This window comes from Heptranchias perlo, chromosome 21 (assembly GCF_035084215.1).
Source record: "Heptranchias perlo isolate sHepPer1 chromosome 21, sHepPer1.hap1, whole genome shotgun sequence".
NCBI classification, from domain to species: domain Eukaryota; kingdom Metazoa; phylum Chordata; class Chondrichthyes; order Hexanchiformes; family Hexanchidae; genus Heptranchias; species Heptranchias perlo.
The window spans coordinates 53,356,466-53,379,129 of record NC_090345.1 but is presented as its reverse complement, the minus strand read 5'-3'; the positions used below and the strand labels follow the sequence as shown (position 1 = coordinate 53,379,129).

The 22,664-nt window shown below is 49.9% G+C and overlaps 1 protein-coding gene across 1 annotated transcript in view; it reads left to right on the top strand.

The window, feature by feature from the left end:
- Window positions 1–5: 5 nt before the first annotated feature.
- LOC137340258 (inorganic pyrophosphatase-like) overlaps window positions 6–22,664 on the top strand; it is a gene marked incomplete at its 5' end in the record, with an annotated part of 62,974 nt that continues 40,315 nt past the window's right edge. Inside the window, one exon of the mRNA XM_068002676.1 lies at window positions 6–89. Within this exon, the coding sequence (XP_067858777.1) occupies window positions 6–89 (84 nt within the window). The remainder of the gene's footprint in view (window positions 90–22,664) is intronic.

The following is a 22,664-nucleotide window of genomic DNA, read 5'->3' as shown; positions in this document are numbered from 1 at the left end:
TACAAGACATTAAGAAAGGGAATTTACGATTTGTGGCAAATGTTTTTCCTCATAAGGGATATATTTGGAACTATGGGGCCCTTCCGCAGGTGAGTGGTGGAGAAGGTGTTTGCTTTCTCACTGGGGAATTGCAGCACATCTTATTCCAATAAGAAATGATTAAAACATCGGCTTCTCATTTCTGAGAGGCCACAATTTCAGAGACGGGCACCTTAAGGTACACTGTGTTGCTGCAAACTGCCCATACTGACTCCAGCTGCTTTGGCTTTTAGTTTTTGGACAGCCCTGTAAGAAAAAGGCTAATGGGCTGTGATAGTAATACAGGCAGCTTGCTGCCAATCAGTGGGCAGTTCAAAAAGCTGCAATGCTTTTGGCAACAGAAAATATTTTTGTTTTTTAAAAAAAAACTCTCCAGGCAAATAAAGCTGCTGGTGTGAGCATGGCCTGTGTTCGAAGCTGGATTACAGGTAGTTGTTTCTCTACACCTGGTGAAATAATTTTGCATCGAGTCTACAGTACAGAAATAGGCCATTCAGCCCAACTGTTCTGTGCTGGCATTTATGCTGCATACGAGCCCCCTCCCTCCCTACTTCATCTACCCCTATCAGCATATCCTTCTATTCCTTTCTCCCTCGTGCTTATCCAGCTGCCCCTTAAATACATCTGTGCTATTTGCCTCAACTATTCCATGTGGTAGTGAGTTCCACATTCTAACCACACTCCGGGTAAAGAAGTTTCTCCTGAATTCCCTATTGGATTTATTAGTGACTATCTTATATTGATGACCTCTAGTTTTGAACTCCCCCCACAAGTGTAAATATTTTCTCTACATCTACCCTATCAAACCCCTTCATTATCTTAAAGACCTCCAGTAGGGAAAAGAGTCCCAGCCTGTTCAGCCTTTCCTGATAAGTTTATCCTCTCATTTCTGGCATCATCCTTGTAAATCTTTTTTGCACCTTCTCCAGTGCCTCTATACCCTTTATATAATATGGAGACCAGAACTGTGGTGGTCTAACCAAGGTTCTATACAAGTTTAACGTAATTTCTTTGCTTTTCAATTCTGTCCGTCTAGAAATGAACCCCAGTGCTTGATTTGCCTTTTTTATGGCCTTGTTAACCTGCTTTGCTACTTTGTGATTTGTGTATCTCTACCCCCAGATCCCTCTGCTCCTCTACACCATTTAAACTCTTATTATCGAGCAATATTCTTATTCTTCCTACCAAAATGCACCGCCTCACATTGTCGACTCATGACTAAGGTCAGAGCATGTGGAGTCGGGACAGGCAGCAGAATGGACAGCAAGCTGGCTACAAAACAGAAAACAGAGTAACACCTATAATGAAATTCATTTGCCAATTACACGTCCATTCAGCAAGTTTACTGACATCTCTAACACGTCCTTCCTTTGTATTAATTACACCCTCCAATTTGGTGTTGTCCGCAAATTTTGAAATTGTGCTTCCGATTCCTGAGTTCAAATCGTCGATGTAGATTGTGAACAACAGTGGTCCCAGCACCGATCCCTGTGGAACACCACTTCCCACCTTTTTCCAGTCTGAGTAGCTACCTTTAACCCCTACTCTCTGTTGTATATTTTGTAGCCAGCTTGCTATCCATTCTGCTACCTGTCCCCTGACTCCACACGCTCTGACCTTAGTCATGAGTCTACTATGCGGTACCTTATTGAAGGCCTTTTGAAAATCCAAATATATTACATTTGCTGCATTACCCTTGTCTATCCTTTCTGTTACTTCTTCAAAGAATTCAATGAGGTTGGTTAATCATGACCTTCCCTGTTGGAATCCATGCTGACTATTCTTTATTATATTTTTGTTTATTAGATGCTTTTCTGTTATATCTTTGAGTAAGGATTTCATTATCTTTCCTACCGCCGACGTTAAACTAATTGGTCTATAGTTCCCTGGACTGGTTCTATCTCCCTTTCTAAATATAGGAATCACATTAACTGTCTGCCAGTCCTCTGGCACTATTCCCATTACTAATGAATTTATATTTATATGTAATAATGTCTCTGCTATCTCCTCCCTAACTTCTTTTAATATGCGCAGATGCAATCCATCCGAACCAGGGGTTTTATCCTCTCTAAGTTTGATTAGTTTATCGATTATCTCTCCCCCCTCTATCTTTAAAGTCTTTGTACCTTTTTTGATCTCTTCGTGCCTACCTTGTTAGTCTTCCTGGCAAATAACGAGGCAAAGTAATTATTTCTGCGATTTCGCTGTCATTACCTGTGAGTTTATCATGTGTATCCCTTAATGGCCCTATCCCAATCCTGATTTTTCTTTGGTTATTTATGTGTCTGTAGAATACATAGAATCATAGTTTACAGCACGGAAGGAGACTATTCGGCCTGTCGAGTTCGTGCTGGCTCTCTGCAAGAACAATTCAGCTAGTCCCACTCTCCCGCCCTATCCCCCGTAGCCCTGCAGATTTTTTCCCTTCAAGTACTTATCCAGTTCCCTTTTGAAGGCCATGATTGAATCTGCCTCCACCACCCCCTCGGGCAGTGCATTCCTGATCCTAACCACTCGCTGTGTAAAAAAGTTTCCCTCATGTCGCTAATCACCTTAAATCTATGTCCTCTGGTTTATGACCCTTCTGCCATTGGGAACAGTTTCTCTCTATCTACTCTGTCTAGACCCTTCATGATTTTGAACACCTCTATCAAATCTCCTCTCATCCATCTGTTCCAAGGAGAACAACCCTAGTTTCTCCAGTGATACACGTAACTAAAGTCCCTCATCCCTGGAATCATTGCAGTAAGTCTCTTCTGCACCCTCGCCATTACCTTCACATCCTTCCTAAAGTGCGAAGCCCAGAACTGGACACAATACTCCAGTTATGGCTGAGCCAATGTTTTATAAAGGTTCTTCATAACCTCCTTGCTTTTGTACTCTATGCCTCTATTTATAAAGCCCAGGATCCCGTATGCTTTTTCAACCGCTTTCTCAACCTGCCCTGCCACCTTCAACGATTTGTGCACATATACCCCCAGATATCTCTGTTCCTGTACCCCTTTTAGAATTGTACTCTTTAATTTATATTCCTAGTTCTTCCTGCCAAAATGATCTCTTCACGCTTTTCTGGGTTAAATTTCATCTGCCACGTGTCCGCCCATGCCACCAGCCTGTCTATATCCTCTTGAAGTCTATCACTATCCTCCTCTCTGTTTACTCCCCTTCTAAGTTTTGTGTCATCTGCAAATTTTGAAATTGTGCCCTGTACACCCGAGTCCAACTCATTAATATATATCAAAAAAAGCAGTGGTCCCAGCACTGACCCCTGGGGAACACCACTGTACACCTCCCTCCAGTCCAAAAAACAACCGGTCACCACTACTCTCTGTTTCCTGTCACTTAGCCATTTTCGTATCCGTGCTGCCACTGCCCCTTTTATTCCATGGGCTTCAACTTTGATGACAAGCCTATTATGCGGCATTTTATGAAAAGCCTTTTTAAAGTCCATATACATCACATCAACCGCATTGCCCTCATCGACCCTCTCTGTTACCTCATCAAAAAACTCAATCAAGTTAGTTAAACACGATTTGCTTTTAACAAATCCGTGCTGGCTTTCCTTAATTAATCCACACTTGTCTAAGTGACTGTAAATTCTGTCCCAGATTATCGTTTTTAAAAGTTTCCCCATCACCGAGGTTAAACTGACTGGCTGGGTTTATCCTTACACCCTTTTTTGAACAAGGGTGTAACATTTGCAATTCTCCAGTCCTCTGGCACCACCCCTGTATCTACGGATGTTTGGAAGATTATGGCCAGTACATCCGCAATTTGCCCCCTTACTTCCCACAGCAACCTAGGATGCATCCCATCCGGACCGGGTGACTTATCTACTTTAAGTACAGCCAGCCTTTCCAGTACCTCCTTTATCAATTTTTAGCCCATCCAGTATCTCAGCTACCTCCTCCTTTACTGTGACTCTGGCAGCATCTTCTTTGGTAAAGACAGATGCAAAGTACTCATTTAGTACCTCGGCCAAGCCCTCTGCCTCCATGAGTAGATCTTCTTTATGGTCCCTAATCAGCCCCACCCCTCCTCTTTCTACCCGTTTACTGTTTACACGCCTGTACAAGACTTTTGGATTCCCTTTTATGTTGGCCGCCAGTCTATTCTCATACTCTCTCTCTGCCCCTCTTATTTCCTTTTTCACTTCCCCTCTGAACTTTCTACATTCAGCCTGGTTCTCACTTGTGTTATAAACCTGACATCTGTCATACGCCCCCTTTTTTCTGCTTCATCTTACTCTCTATCTCTTTTGTCATCCAGGGAGCTCTGGCTTTAGTTGCCCTCCCTTTCCCCCTCGTGGGAATGTGCCTAGACTGTACCCGAACTCTCTCCTCCTTAAAGGCCGCCCATTGTTCAATTACAGTTTTGCCTGCCGATCTTTGATTCCAATTTACCCGGGACAGATCCGTTCTCATCCCACTGAAATTGGCCGCCCTCCAATTGAGTATTTTTGCTCTAGATTACTCCGTGTCCTTTTCCACAACTATTCTAAACCTTATGATACTATGATCACTCTTCCCTAAATGTTCCCCCACTGACACTTGGCCCACCTCATTCCCTAGAACCAAGTCCAGCAATGCCTCCTTCCTCATTGGGCCGGAAACGTACTGGTCAAGAAAGTTCTCCTGAACATATTTCAAAAATTCCTCCCCCTCTTTGCCCCTTACACTGTTACTATCCCAGTCTATATATTACCCTTACCTCTTTATGATGCTTCATTATTAGCTAGTTTGTTCGTGTTTTTTAGAGGAATATATTTCTCCTGAGCTCTCTTGATCACCGTTTTAAATATTTCCCACTGCTATTCTATCTTTTTGTCATTGGTCCCGATATGGACCACGACAACTGGATCTCCGCCCTCCCTTTCCAAGTTCCTCTCCAGTTGCTCTGAGATATCCTTTACCCTGCACCAGGTAGGCAACACACCCTCCTGGAGACTCTGTCGTGACTGCAGAGAATCCTCTATGACTACAACCTTTCTAATCTGTTCTTCACCCCTTTTCCCCCTCTCTTTCCCCCCCCCCCTCCAAACTCCTGGACTGCCTCTTGCTCCAACTAAGGAAAAAAATTGAGATTGTACTGCCACTTCCCTGAATTAATTTTGTCTCTTCCCCCGACTGATGTTCTCCCTGAATTTTCTTTCACCTGCAGAGTCCCCCAATAATCTGTCCTTTGTCCCTTCCTTATTGACACGCTATCCCTTGGCAGCACTGTCTGCAGACATGTACACCCAGCTCTACCACTCTCAAACCAACTTTGTTGTCAGACTGCTGGTTCGACAGCCAGTTCTGGATAAGCTACAATTTCCTTCTGTTAAATATTGGGAAGACCGAAGCCATCATATCCGTTCCCCGACCACCGACTCCATCCCTCTCCCTGGCCACTGTCTGAGGCTGAACCAGACCGTTCACAACCTTGGCGTTCTATTTGACCCTGAGCTGAGTTTCCGACCACATATCCTCTCGGTGGCCCACTTCCACCTCCGTAACATCACCCGTCTCCGCCCCTGCCTCAGCTCATCTGCTGAAACACTCATCCATGCTTTTATTACCTCCAGATTTGACTATTCCAATGCTCTCCAGGCCGGCCTCCCATCTTCCACCCTCCATAAACTTGAGCTCATCCAAAACTCTGCTGCCTGTATCCTAACTCGCACCAAGCCCCGTTCTCCCATCACCCCTGTGCTCACTGACCTACATTGGCTCCCAGTCCGGGAACGCCTCAATTTTAAAATTCTCATCCTCATTTTCAAATCCCTCCATGGCCTCGCCCCCTCCCTATCTCTAACCTCTTCCAGCCCTACAACCCTCCGAGATCTCCGCGCTCCTCTAATTCTTGCCTCTTGCACATCCCTGATTTTAATCGCCCCACCATTGGCGGCCGTGCCTTCAGCTGTCTAGGCCCTAAGCTCTGGAATTCCCTCCCTAAACCTCTCCTCTTGCGCTCATCCAAAACTCTGCCAGTATCCAAACTCTCACCATATCCCATTCACCCATCACCCCCTGCGGTCGCTGACCTACATTGGCTCTCCTGGTCTCAAATTTAAAATGGCTTTGCCTCTCCCGGTCTCTGTAACCTCCTCCATCATTACATCCCTCCTCACCCCTCCCCACACTCTCAATTCCTTGCACTCTGGCCTCTTGTGCATTCTCCCACCCACTTTGCTCCAATATTGGCGGCCTTTCCATCACCCAACTAGGCTCCACATTGGCATTCTCTCTCTAAATCCCTCCACCTCCCTCTCTTCCTTTGGCCCTCCTTAAAACTTTTGGTCACCCCATCTAATCTCTGTTGGCTCAGCGTCCATTTTGGTTGCGTGCCTGAAGTACATTGGGGTGTTAGAGGCCCTGTATAAATGCAAGTTGTAATCCACAACAAGTCTTGTAAATGGGCCATGCCCCAAGTGGCCTGCTTTTATTGGTGGTTTGCAGTATCTGTTTACTTCATACTTATGCTAAAATTCCACTCTGCACAGGCAGAACATTGAACGCAGCACAGAACCTTTTACTGGGGGAACTAAGCTAACTAATTCGCACACTGCTTCACGGAGAAATCGGCATGGAAGGATTTTTTGATATGCTTACAGATTTTAATTCCACTAATGAGCGATGTCTTTGACTGATATCATTGTCTTTTCAGTGACTGCACTTTTGGCAGACTCCACTGCCTTGGACTGATTGGTGATATACTAACATCAGGGACCTGGTCTCAGACTTCAAATGTGAATTACAAACCCACTACAGGCTTCTGTTTTTAGTCATGTCATTTCCTTTGAAGTCAGGTTTTTAGCTAAGCAGGGTAATCGCATCTCGATCCAATCTCAGGGTCCCCTACTGATAGTGATTGACTTGACCTTGGATAATGCAGGAAATGCACCTGGTTTATCCCTGCTATGTCTCCCCATTTCAGAAACGGGGTCCAAAGAAGGACTAAACAGTTGATCCCAGAACTTAAGGGAATGATGTATGAGGAAAGATTGACAACTCTGGGTCTGTTCTGTCTTGAAAAGAGTGGACTGAAAGGGGATATAATGGCATTTAAAGTGATAAAATGGTTGGACACATTGGATCCCAGCAAACTTATCTGCCTTGTACAGAATTCAGGGGCAAGAGGCCATATTTACAAATTAAGCACAACAAAAGAAAATAGGAAATGCAGGAGAAACTTTACTAAAAGGGTGGTGAATATATGGAACAGATTACTGGCATTGGTGGTGGAACAAGGAACCTTGATGGGTTTCAAGAAGGAACTGGACCGGATCTTGTCAACAAGTGGAATTCAGTGTTATTAGAAATTCACGAAGGGAATACTGTGGATAGAGGGGGTTAGATGGGAATACTGTGGATAGAGGGGGTTAGATGGGAATACTGTGGATGGGGGGGGTTAGATGGGAATACTGTGGATGGGGGGTTAGATGGGAATACTGTGGATGGGGGGGGTTAGATGGGAATACTGTGGATAGAGGGGGTTAGATGGGAATACTGTGGATAGGGAGGTTAGATGGGAATACTGTGGATAGAGGGGGTTAGATGGGAATACTGTGGATGGGGGGGGTTAGATGGGAATACTGTGGATAGAGGGGTTAGATGGGAATACTGTGGATAGGGAGGTTAGATGGGAATACTGTGGATAGGGAGGTTAGATGGGAATACTGTGGATGGGGGGGTTAGATGGGAATACTGTGGATGGGGGGGGTTAGATGGGAATACTGTGGATGGGGGGGTTAGATGGGAATACTGTGGATAGGGAGGTTAGATGGGAATACTGTGGATGGGGGGGTTAGATGGGAATACTGTGGATAGGGAGGTTAGATGGGAATACTGTGGATGGGGGGGTTAGATGGGAATACTGTGGATGGGGGGGGTTAGATGGGAATACTGTGGATGGGGGGGTTAGATGGGAATACTGTGGATAGAGGGGGTTAGATGGGAATACTGTGGATGGGGGGGGTTAGATGGGAATACTGTGGATAGAGGGGGTTAGATGGGAATACTGTGGATAGAGGGGTTAGATGGGAATACTGTGGATAGGGAGGTTAGATGGGAATACTGTGGATGGGGGGGTTAGATGGGAATACTGTGGATGGGGGGGTTCGATGGGAATACTGTGGATAGGGAGGTTAGATGGGAATACTGTGGATAGAGGGGGTTAGATGGGAATACTGTGGATAGAGGGGGTTCGATGGGAATACTGTGGATGGGGGGGGTTAGATGGGAATACTGTGGATGGGGGGGGTTAGATGGGAATACTGTGGATGGGGGGGTTAGATGGGAATACTGTGGATGGGGGGGTTAGATGGGAATACTGTGGATGGGGGGGGTTAGATGGGAATACTGTGGATGGGGGGGTTAGATGGGAATACTGTGGATGGGGGGGGTTAGATGGGAATACTGTGGATGGGGGGGTTAGATGGGAATACTGTGGATAGAGGGGGTTAGATGGGAATACTGTGGATAGAGGGGGTTAGATGGGAATACTGTGGATAGAGGGGGTTAGATGGGAATACTGTGGATGGGGGGGTTAGATGGGAATACTGTGGATGGGGGGGGTTAGATGGGAATACTGTGGATAGAGGGGGTTAGATGGGAATACTGTGGATGGGGGGGGTTAGATGGGAATACTGTGGATAGAGGGGGTTAGATGGGAATACTGTGGATGGGGGGGGTTAGATGGGAATACTGTGGATAGAGGGGGTTAGATGGGAATACTGTGGATAGAGGGGGTTAGATGGGAATACTGTGGATGGGGGGGGTTAGATGGGAATACTGTGGATAGAGGGGGTTAGATGGGAATACTGTGGATGGGGGGGTTAGATGGGAATACTGTGGATAGAGGGGGTTAGATGGGAATACTGTGGATGGGGGGGGTTAGATGGGAATACTGTGGATGGGGGGGTTAGATGGGAATACTGTGGATGGGGGGGGTCAGATGGGAATACTGTGGATAGAGGGGGTTAGATGGGAATACTGTGGATGGGGGGGGTTAGATGGGAATACTGTGGATGGGGGGGGTTAGATGGGAATACTGTGGATGGGGGGGTTAGATGGGAATACTGTGGATAGAGGGGGTTAGATGGGAATACTGTGGATGGGGGGGGTTAGATGGGAATACTGTGGATAGAGGGGGTTAGATGGGAATACTGTGGATAGAGGGGGTTAGATGGGAATACTGTGGATGGGGGGGTTAGATGGGAATACTGTGGATGGGGGGGGTTAGATGGGAATACTGTGGATGGGGGGGGTTAGATGGGAATACTGTGGATAGAGGGGGTTAGATGGGAATACTGTGGATGGGGGGGGTTAGATGGGAATACTGTGGATAGAGGGGGTTAGATGGGAATACTGTGGATGGGGGGGTTAGATGGGAATACTGTGGATGGGGGCGTTAGATGGGAATACTGTGGATGGGGGGGTTAGATGGGAATACTGTGGATAGAGGGGGTTAGATGGGAATACTGTGGATGGGGGGGTTAGATGGGAATACTGTGGATGGGGGGGTTAGATGGGAATACTGTGGATGGGGGGGGTTAGATGGGAATACTGTGGATGGGGGGGTTAGATGGGAATACTGTGGATGGGGGGGTTAGATGGGAATACTGTGGATGAGGGGGTTAGATGGGAATACTGTGGATGAGGGGGTTAGATGGGAATACTGTGGATGGGGGGGTTAGATGGGAATACTGTGGATGGGGGGGTTAGATGGGAATACTGTGGATAGAGGGGGTTAGATGGGAATACTGTGGATGGGGGGGTTAGATGGGAATACTGTGGATGGGGGGGTTAGATGGGAATACTGTGGATGGGGGGGTTAGATGGGAATACTGTGGATAGAGGGGGTTAGATGGGAATACTGTGGATAGAGGGGGTTAGATGGGAATACTGTGGATAGGGGGGGGTTAGATGGGAATACTGTGGATGGGGGGGTTAGATGGGAATACTGTGGATAGAGGGGGGTTAGATGGGAATACTGTGGATGGAGGGGGGGTTAGATGGGAATACTGTGGATGGGGGGGTTAGATGGGAATACTGTGGATGGGGGGGGTTAGATGGGAATACTGTGGATGGGGGGGGTTAGATGGGAATACTGTGGATGGGGGGGGGGTTAGATGGGAATACTGTGGATGGGGGGGTTAGATGGGAATACTGTGGATGGGGGGGTTAGATGGGAATACTGTGGATAGGGGGGTTAGATGGGAATACTGTGGATAGAGGGGGTTAGATGGGAATACTGTGGATAGAGGGGGTTAGATGGGAATACTGTGGATAGGGGGGGGTTAGATGGGAATACTGTGGATGGGGGGGTTAGATGGGAATACTGTGGATAGAGGGGGTTAGATGGGAATACTGTGGATAGGGGGGGGTTAGATGGGAATACTGTGGATGGAGGGGGGGTTAGATGGGAATACTGTGGATGGGGGGGTTAGATGGGAATACTGTGGATGGGGGGGGTTAGATGGGAATACTGTGGATGGGGGGGGTCGATGGGCAGATGGGAATACTGTGGATAGGGGGGGTTAGATGGGAATACTGTGGATAGAGGGGGTTAGATGGGAATACTGTGGATAGAGGGGGTTAGATGGGAATACTGTGGATAGGGGGGGGTTAGATGGGAATACTGTGGATGGAGGGGGTTAGATGGGAATACTGTGGATGGAGGGGGTTAGATGGGAATACTGTGGATGGGGGGGTTAGATGGGAATACTGTGGATGGGGGGGGGGTTAGATGGGAATACTGTGGATGGGGGGGGTCGATGGGCAGATGGGAATACTGTGGATAGGGGGGGTTAGATGGGAATACTGTGGATGGGGGGGGTTAGATGGGAATACTGTGGATAGAGGGGGTTAGATGGGAATACTGTGGATAGAGGGGGTTAGATGGGAATACTGTGGATGGGGGGGTTAGATGGGAATACTGTGGATAGGGGGGGTTAGATGGGAATACTGTGGATGGGGGGGGGTTAGATGGGAATACTGTGGATAGAGGGGGTTAGATGGGAATACTGTGGATAGAGGGGGTTAGATGGGAATACTGTGGATGGGGGGGGTTAGATGGGAATACTGTGGATGGGGGGGGTTAGATGGGAATACTGTGGATAGGGGGGGTTAGATGGGAATACTGTGGATAGGGGGGGTTAGATGGGAATACTGTGGATAGAGGGGGTTAGATGGGAATACTGTGGATGGGGGGGGTTAGATGGGAATACTGTGGATGGGGGGGGTTAGATGGGAATACTGTGGATAGAGGGGGTTAGATGGGAATACTGTGGATGGGGGGGGTTAGATGGGAATACTGTGGATGGGGGGGTTAGATGGGAATACTGTGGATAGGGGGGGGGTTAGATGGGAATACTGTGGATGGGGGGGTAGATGGGCAGATGGGAATACTGTGGATGGGGGGGTTAGATGGGAATACTGTGGATGGGGGGGGTTAGATGGGAATACTGTGGATAGGGGGGGTTAGATGGGAATACTGTGGATGGGGGGGGTTAGATGGGAATACTGTGGATAGAGGGGGTTAGATGGGAATACTGTGGATAGAGGGGGTTAGATGGGAATACTGTGGATAGGGGGGGGGTTAGATGGGAATACTGTGGATGGGGGGGTTAGATGGGCAGATGGGAATACTGTGGATAGGGGGGGTTAGATGGGAATACTGTGGATGGGGGGGGTTAGATGGGAATACTGTGGATAGAGGGGGTTAGATGGGAATACTGTGGATAGAGGGGGTTAGATGGGAATACTGTGGATGGGGGGGTTAGATGGGAATACTGTGGATAGGGGGGTTAGATGGGAATACTGTGGATAGGGGGGTTAGATGGGAATACTGTGGATAGAGGGGGTTAGATGGGAATACTGTGGATGGGGGGGGTTAGATGGGAATACTGTGGATAGAGGGGGTTAGATGGGAATACTGTGGATGGGGGGGTTAGATGGGAATACTGTGGATAGAGGGGGTTAGATGGGAATACTGTGGATGGGGGGGTTAGATGGGAATACTGTGGATGGGGGGGTTAGATGGGAATACTGTGGATGGGGGGGGTTAGATGGGAATACTGTGGATGGGGGGGGTTAGATGGGAATACTGTGGATGGGGGGGGTTAGATGGGAATACTGTGGATGGGGGGGTTAGATGGGAATACTGTGGATGGGGGGGTTAGATGGGAATACTGTGGATAGAGGGGGTTAGATGGGAATACTGTGGATGGGGGGGGTTAGATGGGAATACTGTGGATGGGGGGGGTTAGATGGGAATACTGTGGATGGGGGGGTTAGATGGGAATACTGTGGATGGGGGGGTTAGATGGGAATACTGTGGATAGGGGGGTTAGATGGGAATACTGTGGATAGAGGGGGTTAGATGGGAATACTGTGGATAGAGGGGGTTAGATGGGAATACTGTGGATGGGGGGGGTTAGATGGGAATACTGTGGATAGAGGGGGTTAGATGGGAATACTGTGGATGGGGGGGTTAGATGGGAATACTGTGGATAGAGGGGGTTAGATGGGAATACTGTGGATAGAGGGGGTTAGATGGGAATACTGTGGATGGGGGGGGTTAGATGGGAATACTGTGGATGGGGGGGGGTTAGATGGGAATACTGTGGATAGAGGGGGTTAGATGGGAATACTGTGGATAGAGGGGGTTAGATGGGAATACTGTGGATGGGGGGGTTAGATGGGAATACTGTGGATGGGGGGGTTAGATGGGAATACTGTGGATAGAGGGGGTTAGATGGGAATACTGTGGATGGGGGGGGTTAGATGGGAATACTGTGGATAGGGGGGGTTAGATGGGAATACTGTGGATGGGGGGGGTTAGATGGGAATACTGTGGATAGAGGGGGTTAGATGGGAATACTGTGGATGGGGGGGGTTAGATGGGAATACTGTGGATAGAGGGGGTTAGATGGGAATACTGTGGATGGGGGGGGTTAGATGGGAATACTGTGGATGGGGGGGGTTAGATGGGAATACTGTGGATGGGGGGGGTTAGATGGGAATACTGTGGATGGGGGGGGTTAGATGGGAATACTGTGGATGGGGGGGATAGATGGGAATACTGTGGATGGGGGGGGTTAGATGGGAATACTGTGGATGGGGGGGTTAGATGGGAATACTGTGGATAGGGGGGGTTAGATGGGAATACTGTGGATGGGGGGGTTAGATGGGAGAATACTGTGGATAGAGGGGGTTAGATGGGAATACTGTGGATGGGGGGGTTAGATGGGAATACTGTGGATAGGGGGGTTAGATGGGAATACTGTGGATGGGGGGGGTTAGATGGGAATACTGTGGATGGGGGGGGTTAGATGGGAATACTGTGGATAGAGGGGGTTAGATGGGAATACTGTGGATGGGGGTGGTTAGATGGGAATACTGTGGATAGGGGGGGTTAGATGGGAATACTGTGGATAGGGGGGGTTAGATGGGAATACTGTGGATAGAGGGGGTTAGATGGGAATACTGTGGATGGGGGTGGTTAGATGGGAATACTGTGGATGGGGGGGGTTAGATGGGAATACTGTGGATGGGGGGGGTTAGATGGGAATACTGTGGATGGGGGGGGTTAGATGGGAATACTGTGGATGGGGGGGGTTAGATGGGAATACTGTGGATGGGGGGGGTTAGATGGGAATACTGTGGATGGGGGGGGTTAGATGGGAATACTGTGGATGGGGGGGGTTAGATGGGAATACTGTGGATGGGGGGGGTTAGATGGGAATACTGTGGATGGGGGGGGTTAGATGGGAATACTGTGGATGGGGGGGGTTAGATGGGAATACTGTGGATGGGGGGGTTAGATGGGAATACTGTGGATAGAGGGGGTTAGATGGGAATACTGTGGATAGAGGGGGTTAGATGGGAATACTGTGGATGGGGGGGGTTAGATGGGAATACTGTGGATGGGGGGGTTAGATGGGAATACTGTGGATAGAGGGGGTTAGATGGGAATACTGTGGATGGGGGGGGTTAGATGGGAATACTGTGGATGGGGGGGTTAGATGGGAATACTGTGGATGGGGGGGTTAGATGGGAATACTGTGGATAGAGGGGGTTAGATGGGAATACTGTGGATGGGGGGGGTTAGATGGGAATACTGTGGATAGAGGGGGTTAGATGGGAATACTGTGGATGGGGGGGTTAGATGGGAATACTGTGGATGGGGGGGGTTAGATGGGAATACTGTGGATGGGGGGGGTTAGATGGGAATACTGTGGATAGAGGGGGTTAGATGGGAATACTGTGGATGGGGGGGGGTTAGATGGGAATACTGTGGATGGGGGGGGTTAGATGGGAATACTGTGGATGGGGGGGTTAGATGGGAATACTGTGGATGGGGGGGGTTAGATGGGAATACTGTGGATGGGGGGGTTAGATGGGAATACTGTGGATGGGGGGGGTTAGATGGGAATACTGTGGATAGAGGGGGTTAGATGGGAATACTGTGGATGGGGGGGTTAGATGGGAATACTGTGGATAGAGGGGGTTAGATGGGAATACTGTGGATGGGGGGGGTTAGATGGGAATACTGTGGATGGGGGGGGTTAGATGGGAATACTGTGGATGGGGGGGGTTAGATGGGAATACTGTGGATGGGGGGGGTTAGATGGGAATACTGTGGATAGAGGGGGTTAGATGGGAATACTGTGGATGGGGGGGGTTAGATGGGAATACTGTGGATGGGGGGGGTTAGATGGGAATACTGTGGATGGGGGGGGTTAGATGGGAATACTGTGGATGGGGGGGGTTAGATGGGAATACTGTGGATAGAGGGGGTTAGATGGGAATACTGTGGATGGGGGGGGTTAGATGGGAATACTGTGGATAGAGGGGGGTTAGATGGGAATACTGTGGATGGGGGGGTTAGATGGGAATACTGTGGATGGGGGGGTTAGATGGGAATACTGTGGATGGGGGGGTTAGATGGGAATACTGTGGATGGGGGGGGTTAGATGGGAATACTGTGGATGGGGGGGTTAGATGGGAATACTGTGGATAGAGGGGGTTAGATGGGAATACTGTGGATGGGGGGGGTTAGATGGGAATACTGTGGATGGGGGGGGTTAGATGGGAATACTGTGGATGGGGGGGTTAGATGGGAATACTGTGGATGGGGGGGTTAGATGGGAATACTGTGGATAGAGGGGGTTAGATGGGAATACTGTGGATAGAGGGGGTTAGATGGGAATACTGTGGATAGAGGGGGTTAGATGGGAATACTGTGGATGGGGGGGGTTAGATGGGAATACTGTGGATGGGGGGGGTTAGATGGGAATACTGTGGATAGAGGGGGTTAGATGGGAATACTGTGGATGGGGGGGTTAGATGGGAATACTGTGGATGGGGGGGTTAGATGGGAATACTGTGGATGGGGGGGGTTAGATGGGAATACTGTGGATAGAGGGGGTTAGATGGGAATACTGTGGATGGGGGGGTTAGATGGGAATACTGTGGATGGGGGGGTTAGATGGGAATACTGTGGATGGGGGGGGTTAGATGGGAATACTGTGGATGGGGGGTTAGATGGGAATACTGTGGATGGGGGGGGTTAGATGGGAATACTGTGGATGGGGGGGGTTAGATGGGAATACTGTGGATGGGGGGGGTTAGATGGGAATACTGTGGATGGGGGGGTTAGATGGGAATACTGTGGATGGGGGGGGTTAGATGGGAATACTGTGGATGGGGGGGTTAGATGGGAATACTGTGGATGGGGGGGTTAGATGGGAATACTGTGGATGGGGGTGGTTAGATGGGAATACTGTGGATAGAGGGGGTTAGATGGGAATACTGTGGATGGGGGGGTTAGATGGGAATACTGTGGATAGAGGGGGTTAGATGGGAATACTGTGGATGGGGGGGGTTAGATGGGAATACTGTGGATGGGGGGGGTTAGATGGGAATACTGTGGATAGAGGGGGTTAGATGGGAATACTGTGGATGGGGGGGGTTAGATGGGAATACTGTGGATAGGGGGGGTTAGATGGGAATACTGTGGATAGGGGGGGTTAGATGGGAATACTGTGGATGGGGGGGTTAGATGGGAATACTGTGGATGGGGGGGTTAGATGGGAATACTGTGGATGGGGGGGGTTAGATGGGAATACTGTGGATAGGGGGGGTTAGATGGGAATACTGTGGATGGGGGGGTTAGATGGGAATACTGTGGATGGGGGGGTTAGATGGGAATACTGTGGATGGGGGGGTTAGATGGGAATACTGTGGATGGGGGGGGTTAGATGGGAATACTGTGGATGGGGGGGTTAGATGGGAATACTGTGGATGGGGGGGGTTAGATGGGAATACTGTGGATGGGGGGGTTAGATGGGAATACTGTGGATGGGGGGGGTTAGATGGGAATACTGTGGATGGGGGGGTTAGATGGGAATACTGTGGATAGGGGGGGGTTAGATGGGAATACTGTGGATGGGGGGGGTTAGATGGGAATACTGTGGATGGGGGGGTTAGATGGGAATACTGTGGATAGAGGGGGTTAGATGGGAATACTGTGGATGGGGGGGGTTAGATGGGAATACTGTGGATGGGGGTGGTTAGATGGGAATACTGTGGATAGAGGGGGGTTAGATGGGAATACTGTGGATGGGGGGGTTAGATGGGAATACTGTGGATGGGGGGGTTAGATGGGAATACTGTGGATGGGGGTGGTTAGATGGGAATACTGTGGATAGAGGGGGTTAGATGGGAATACTGTGGATGGGGGGGTTAGATGGGAATACTGTGGATGGGGGGGTTAGATGGGAATACTGTGGATGAGTGGGTTAGATGGGAATACTGTGGATGGGGGGGTTAGATGGGAATACTGTGGATGGGGGGGGTTAGATGGGAATACTGTGGATAGAGGGGGTTAGATGGGAATACTGTGGATAGAGGGGGTTAGATGGGAATACTGTGGATGGGGGGGTTAGATGGGAATACTGTGGATAGGGGGGGTTAGATGGGAATACTGTGGATGGGGGGGTCGATGGGCAGATGGGAATACTGTGGATGGGGGGGGTTAGATGGGAATACTGTGGATAGGGGGGGGTTAGATGGGAATACTGTGGATGGGGGGGTTAGATGGGAATACTGTGGATAGGGGGGGTTAGATGGGAATACTGTGGATGGGGGGGGGGTCGATGGGCAGATGGGAATACTGTGGATGGGGGGGGTTAGATGGGAATACTGTGGATGGGGGGGTTAGATGGGAATACTGTGGATGGGGGGGGTCGTGGATGGGCAGATGGGAATACTGTGGATGGGGGGGGTTAGATGGGAATACTGTGGATGGGGGGGGTTAGATGGGAATACTGTGGATGGGGGGGTTAGATGGGAATACTGTGGATGGGGGGTTAGATGGGAATACTGTGGATGGGGGGGTTAGATGGGAATACTGTGGATGGGGGGGGTTAGATGGGAATACTGTGGATGGGGGGGTTAGATGGGAATACTGTGGATAGAGGGGGTTAGATGGGAATACTGTGGATAGAGGGGGTTAGATGGGAATACTGTGGATAGAGGGGGTTAGATGGGAATACTGTGGATGGGGGGGTTAGATGGGAATACTGTGGATAGAGGGGGTTAGATGGGAATACTGTGGATAGAGGGGGTTAGATGGGAATACTGTGGATAGAGGGGGTTAGATGGGAATACTGTGGATGGGGGGGTTAGATGGGAATACTGTGGATGGGGGGGGTTAGATGGGAATACTGTGGATGGGGGGGTTAGATGGGAATACTGTGGATGGGGGGGGTTAGATGGGAATACTGTGGATAGGGGGGGTTAGATGGGAATACTGTGGATGGGGGGGTTAGATGGGAATACTGTGGATGGGGGGGTTAGATGGGCAGATGGGAATACTGTGGATGGGGGGGGTTAGATGGGAATACTGTGGATGGGGGGGTTAGATGGGAATACCGTGGATGGGGGGGGTTAGATGGGAATACTGTGGATGGGGGGGTTAGATGGGAATACCGTGGATGGGGGGGGGTTAGATGGGAATACTGTGGATGGGGGGGTTAGATGGGAATACTGTGGATGGGGGGGGTTAGATGGGAATACCGTGGATGGGGGGGGTTAGATGGGAATACTGTGGATGGGGGGGTTAGATGGGAATACTGTGGATAGAGGGGGTTAGATGGGAATACTGTGGATAGAGGGGGTTAGATGGGAATACTGTGGATGGGGGGGGTTAGATGGGAATACTGTGGATGGGGGGGTTAGATGGGAATACTGTGGATGGGGGGGGTTAGATGGGAATACTGTGGATGGGGGGGATAGATGGGAATACTGTGGATGGGGGGGGGTTAGATGGGAATACTGTGGATAGAGGGGGTTAGATGGGAATACTGTGGATAGAGGGGGTTAGATGGGAATACTGTGGATGGGGGGGGTTAGATGGGAATACTGTGGATAGAGGGGGTTAGATGGGAATACTGTGGATAGAGGGGGTTAGATGGGAATACTGTGGATAGAGGGGGTTAGATGGGAATACTGTGGATAGAGGGGGGTTAGATGGGAATACTGTGGATGGGGGGGTTAGATGGGAATACTGTGGATAGGGGGGGTTAGATGGGAATACTGTGGATAGAGGGGGTTAGATGGGAATACTGTGGATGGGGGGGTTAGATGGGAATACTGTGGATGGGGGGGGTTAGATTGGGAATACTGTGGATAGAGGGGGTTAGATGGGAATACTGTGGATAGGGGGGTTAGATGGGAATACTGTGGATGGGGGGGGTTAGATGGGAATACTGTGGATAGAGGGGGTTAGATGGGAATACTGTGGATAGAGGGGGTTAGATGGGAATACTGTGGATAGGGGGGGTTAGATGGGAATACGTGGATGGGGGGGTTAGATGGGAATACTGTGGATGGGGGGGGTTAGATGGGAATACTGTGGATAGAGGGGGGTTAGATGGGAATACTGTGGATGGGGGGTATAGATGGGAATACTGTGGATGGGGGGGTTTAGATGGGAATACTGTGGATGGGGGGGTTAGATGGGAATACTGTGGATTAGAGGGGGTTAGATGGGAATACTGTGGATAGAGGGGGTTAGATGGGAATACTGTGGATGGGGGGGGTTAGATGGGAATACTGTGGATAGAGGGGGTTAGATGGGAATACTGTGGATAGAGGGGGTAGATGGGAATACTGTGGATAGAGGGGGTTAGATGGGAATACTGTGGATAGAGGGGGTTAGATGGGAATACTGTGGATGGGGGGGTTAGATGGAATACTGTGGATGGGTGGGTTAGATGGGAATACTGTGGATGGGGGGGGTTAGATGGGAATACTGTGGATAGAGGGGGTTAGATGGGAATACTGTGGATGGGGGGGTTAGATGGGAATACTGTGGATAGAGGGGGTTAGATGGGAATACTGTGGATGGGGGGGTTAGATGGGAATACTGTGGATGGGGGGGTTAGATGGGAATACTGTGGATGGGGGGGGTTAGATGGGAATACTGTGGATGGGGGGGTTAGATGGGATACTGTGGATGGGGGGGGTTAGATGGGAATACTGTGGATGGGGGGGTTAGATGGGAATACTGTGGATGGGGGGGTTAGATGGGAATACTGTGGATGGGGGGGGTTAGATGGGAATACTGTGGATGGGGGGGGTTAGATGGGAATACTGTGGATGGGGGGGATAGATGGGAATACTGTGGATGGGGGGGTTAGATGGGAATACTGTGGATGGGGGGGTTAGATGGGAATACTGTGGATGGGGGGGATAGATGGGAATACTGTGGATGGGGGGGTTAGATGGGAATACTGTGGATGGGGGGGTTAGATGGGAATACTGTGGATAGAGGGGGTTAGATGGGAATACTGTGGATAGAGGGGGGTTAGATGGGAATACTGTGGATGGGGGGGTTAGATGGGAATACTGTGGATAGAGGGGGTTAGATGGGAATACTGTGGATAGAGGGGGTTAGATGGGAATACTGTGGATAGAGGGGGTTAGATGGGAATACTGTGGATAGGGGGGGTTAGATGGGAATACTGTGGATAGAGGGGGTTAGATGGGAATACTGTGGATGGGGGGGTTAGATGGGAATACTGTGGATGGGGGGTTAGATGGGAATACTGTGGATAGAGGGGGTTAGATGGGAATACTGTGATAGAGGGGGTTAGATGGGAATATGTGGATGGGGGGTTAGATGGAATACTGTGGATAGAGGGGGTTAGATGGGAATACTGTGGATGGGGGGGTTAGATGGGAATACTGTGGATAGAGGGGGTTAGATGGGAATACTGTGGATGGGGGGGTTAGATGGGAATACTGTGGATAGAGGGGGTTAGATGGAATACTGTGGATGGGGGGGTTAGATGGGAATACTGTGGATGGGGGGTTAGATGGGAATACTGTGGATAGAGGGGGTTTGATGGGAATACTGTGGATGGGGGGGTTAGATGGGAATACTGTGGATGGGGGGGTTAGATGGGAATACTGTGGATAGAGGGGGTTAGATGGGAATACTGTGGATGGGGGGGTTAGATGGGAATACTGTGGATAGAGGGGGTTAGATGGGAATACTGTGGATGGGGGGGTTAGATGGGAATACTGTGGATGGGGGGGGGTTAGATGGGAATACTGTGGATAGAGGGGGTTAGATGGGAATACTGTGGATGGGGGGGTTAGATGGGAATACTGTGGATGGGGGGGGTTAGATGGGAATACTGTGGATGGGGGGGGTTAGATGGAATACTGTGGATAGAGGGGGTTAGATGGGAATACTGTGGATGGGGGGGTTAGATGGGAATACTGTGGATGGGGGGTTAGATGGGAATACTGTGGATGGGGGGGGTTAGATGGGAATACTGTGGATGGGGGGGGTTAGATGGGAATACTGTGGATGGGGGGGATAGATGGGAATACTGTGGATGGGGGGGGTTAGATGGGAATACTGTGGATGGGGGGGTTAGATGGGAATACTGTGGATGGGGGGGGTTTAGATGGGAATACTGTGGATGGGGGGGTTAGATGGGAATACTGTGGATGGGGGGGGGATAGATGGGAATACTGTGGATGGGGGGGGTTAGATGGGAATACTGTGGATGGGGGGGGTTAGATGGGAATACTGTGGATGGGGGGGGTTAGATGGGAATACTGTGGAAGGGGGGTTAGATGGGAATACTGTGGATAGAGGGGGTTAGATGGGAATACTGTGGATGGGGGGGTTAGATGGGAATACTGTGGATGGGGGGGTTAGATGGGAATACTGTGGATGGGGGGGTTAGATGGGAATACTGTGGATGGGGGGGGTTAGATGGGAATACTGTGGATAGAGGGGGTTAGATGGGAATACTGTGGATGGGGGGGGTTAGATGGGAATACTGTGGATAGAGGGGGTTAGATGGGAATACTGTGGATGGGGGGGATAGATGGGAATACTGTGGATGGGGGGGGTTAGATGGGAATACTGTGGATGGGGGGGGTTAGATGGGAATACTGTGGATGGGGGGGGTTAGATGGGAATACTGTGGATAGAGGGGGTTAGATGGGAATACTGTGGATGGGGGGGTTAGATGGGAATACTGTGGATGGGGGGGTTAGATGGGAATACTGTGGATGGGGGGGGTTAGATGGGAATACTGTGGATGGGGGGGTTAGATGGGAATACTGTGGATGGGGGGGGTTAGATGGGAATACTGTGGATGGGGGGGTTAGATGGGAATACTGTGGATGGGGGGGTTAGATGGGAATACTGTGGATGGGGGGGTTAGATGGGAATACTGTGGATGGGGGTGGTTAGATGGGAATACTGTGGATGGGGGTGGTTAGATGGGAATACTGTGGATAGAGGGGGTTAGATGGGAATACTGTGGATGGGGGGGTTAGATGGGAATACTGTGGATGGGGGGGTTAGATGGGAATACTGTGGATGGGGGGGTTAGATGGGAATACTGTGGATGGGGGGGTTAGATGGGAATACTGTGGATGGGGGTGGTTAGATGGGAATACTGTGGATAGAGGGGGTTAGATGGGAATACTGTGGATAGAGGGGGTTAGATGGGAATACTGTGGATGGGGGGGTTAGATGGGAATACTGTGGATGGGGGGGTTAGATGGGAATACTGTGGATAGAGGGGGTTAGATGGGAATACTGTGGATAGAGGGGGTTAGATGGGAATACTGTGGATAGAGGGGGTTAGATGGGAATACTGTGGATAGAGGGGGTTAGATGGGAATACTGTGGATAGAGGGGGTTAGATGGGAATACTGTGGATGGGGGGGGGTTAGATGGGAATACTGTGGATGGGGGGGGTTAGATGGGAATACTGTGGATGGGGGGGGTTAGATGGGAATACTGTGGATGGGTGGGTTAGATGGGAATACCGTGGATAGAGGGGGGTTAGATGGGAATACTGTGGATGGGGGGGGTTAGATGGGAATACTGTGGATGGGGGGGTTAGATGGGAATACTGTGGATGGGGGGGGGTTAGATGGGAATACTGTGGATAGAGGGGGTTAGATGGGAATACTGTGGATGGGGGGGGGTCGATGGGCAGATGGGAATACTGTGGATGGGGGGGGTTAGATGGGCAGATGGGAATACTGTGGATGGGGGGGGTTAGATGGGAATACTGTGGATGGGGGGGGTTAGAT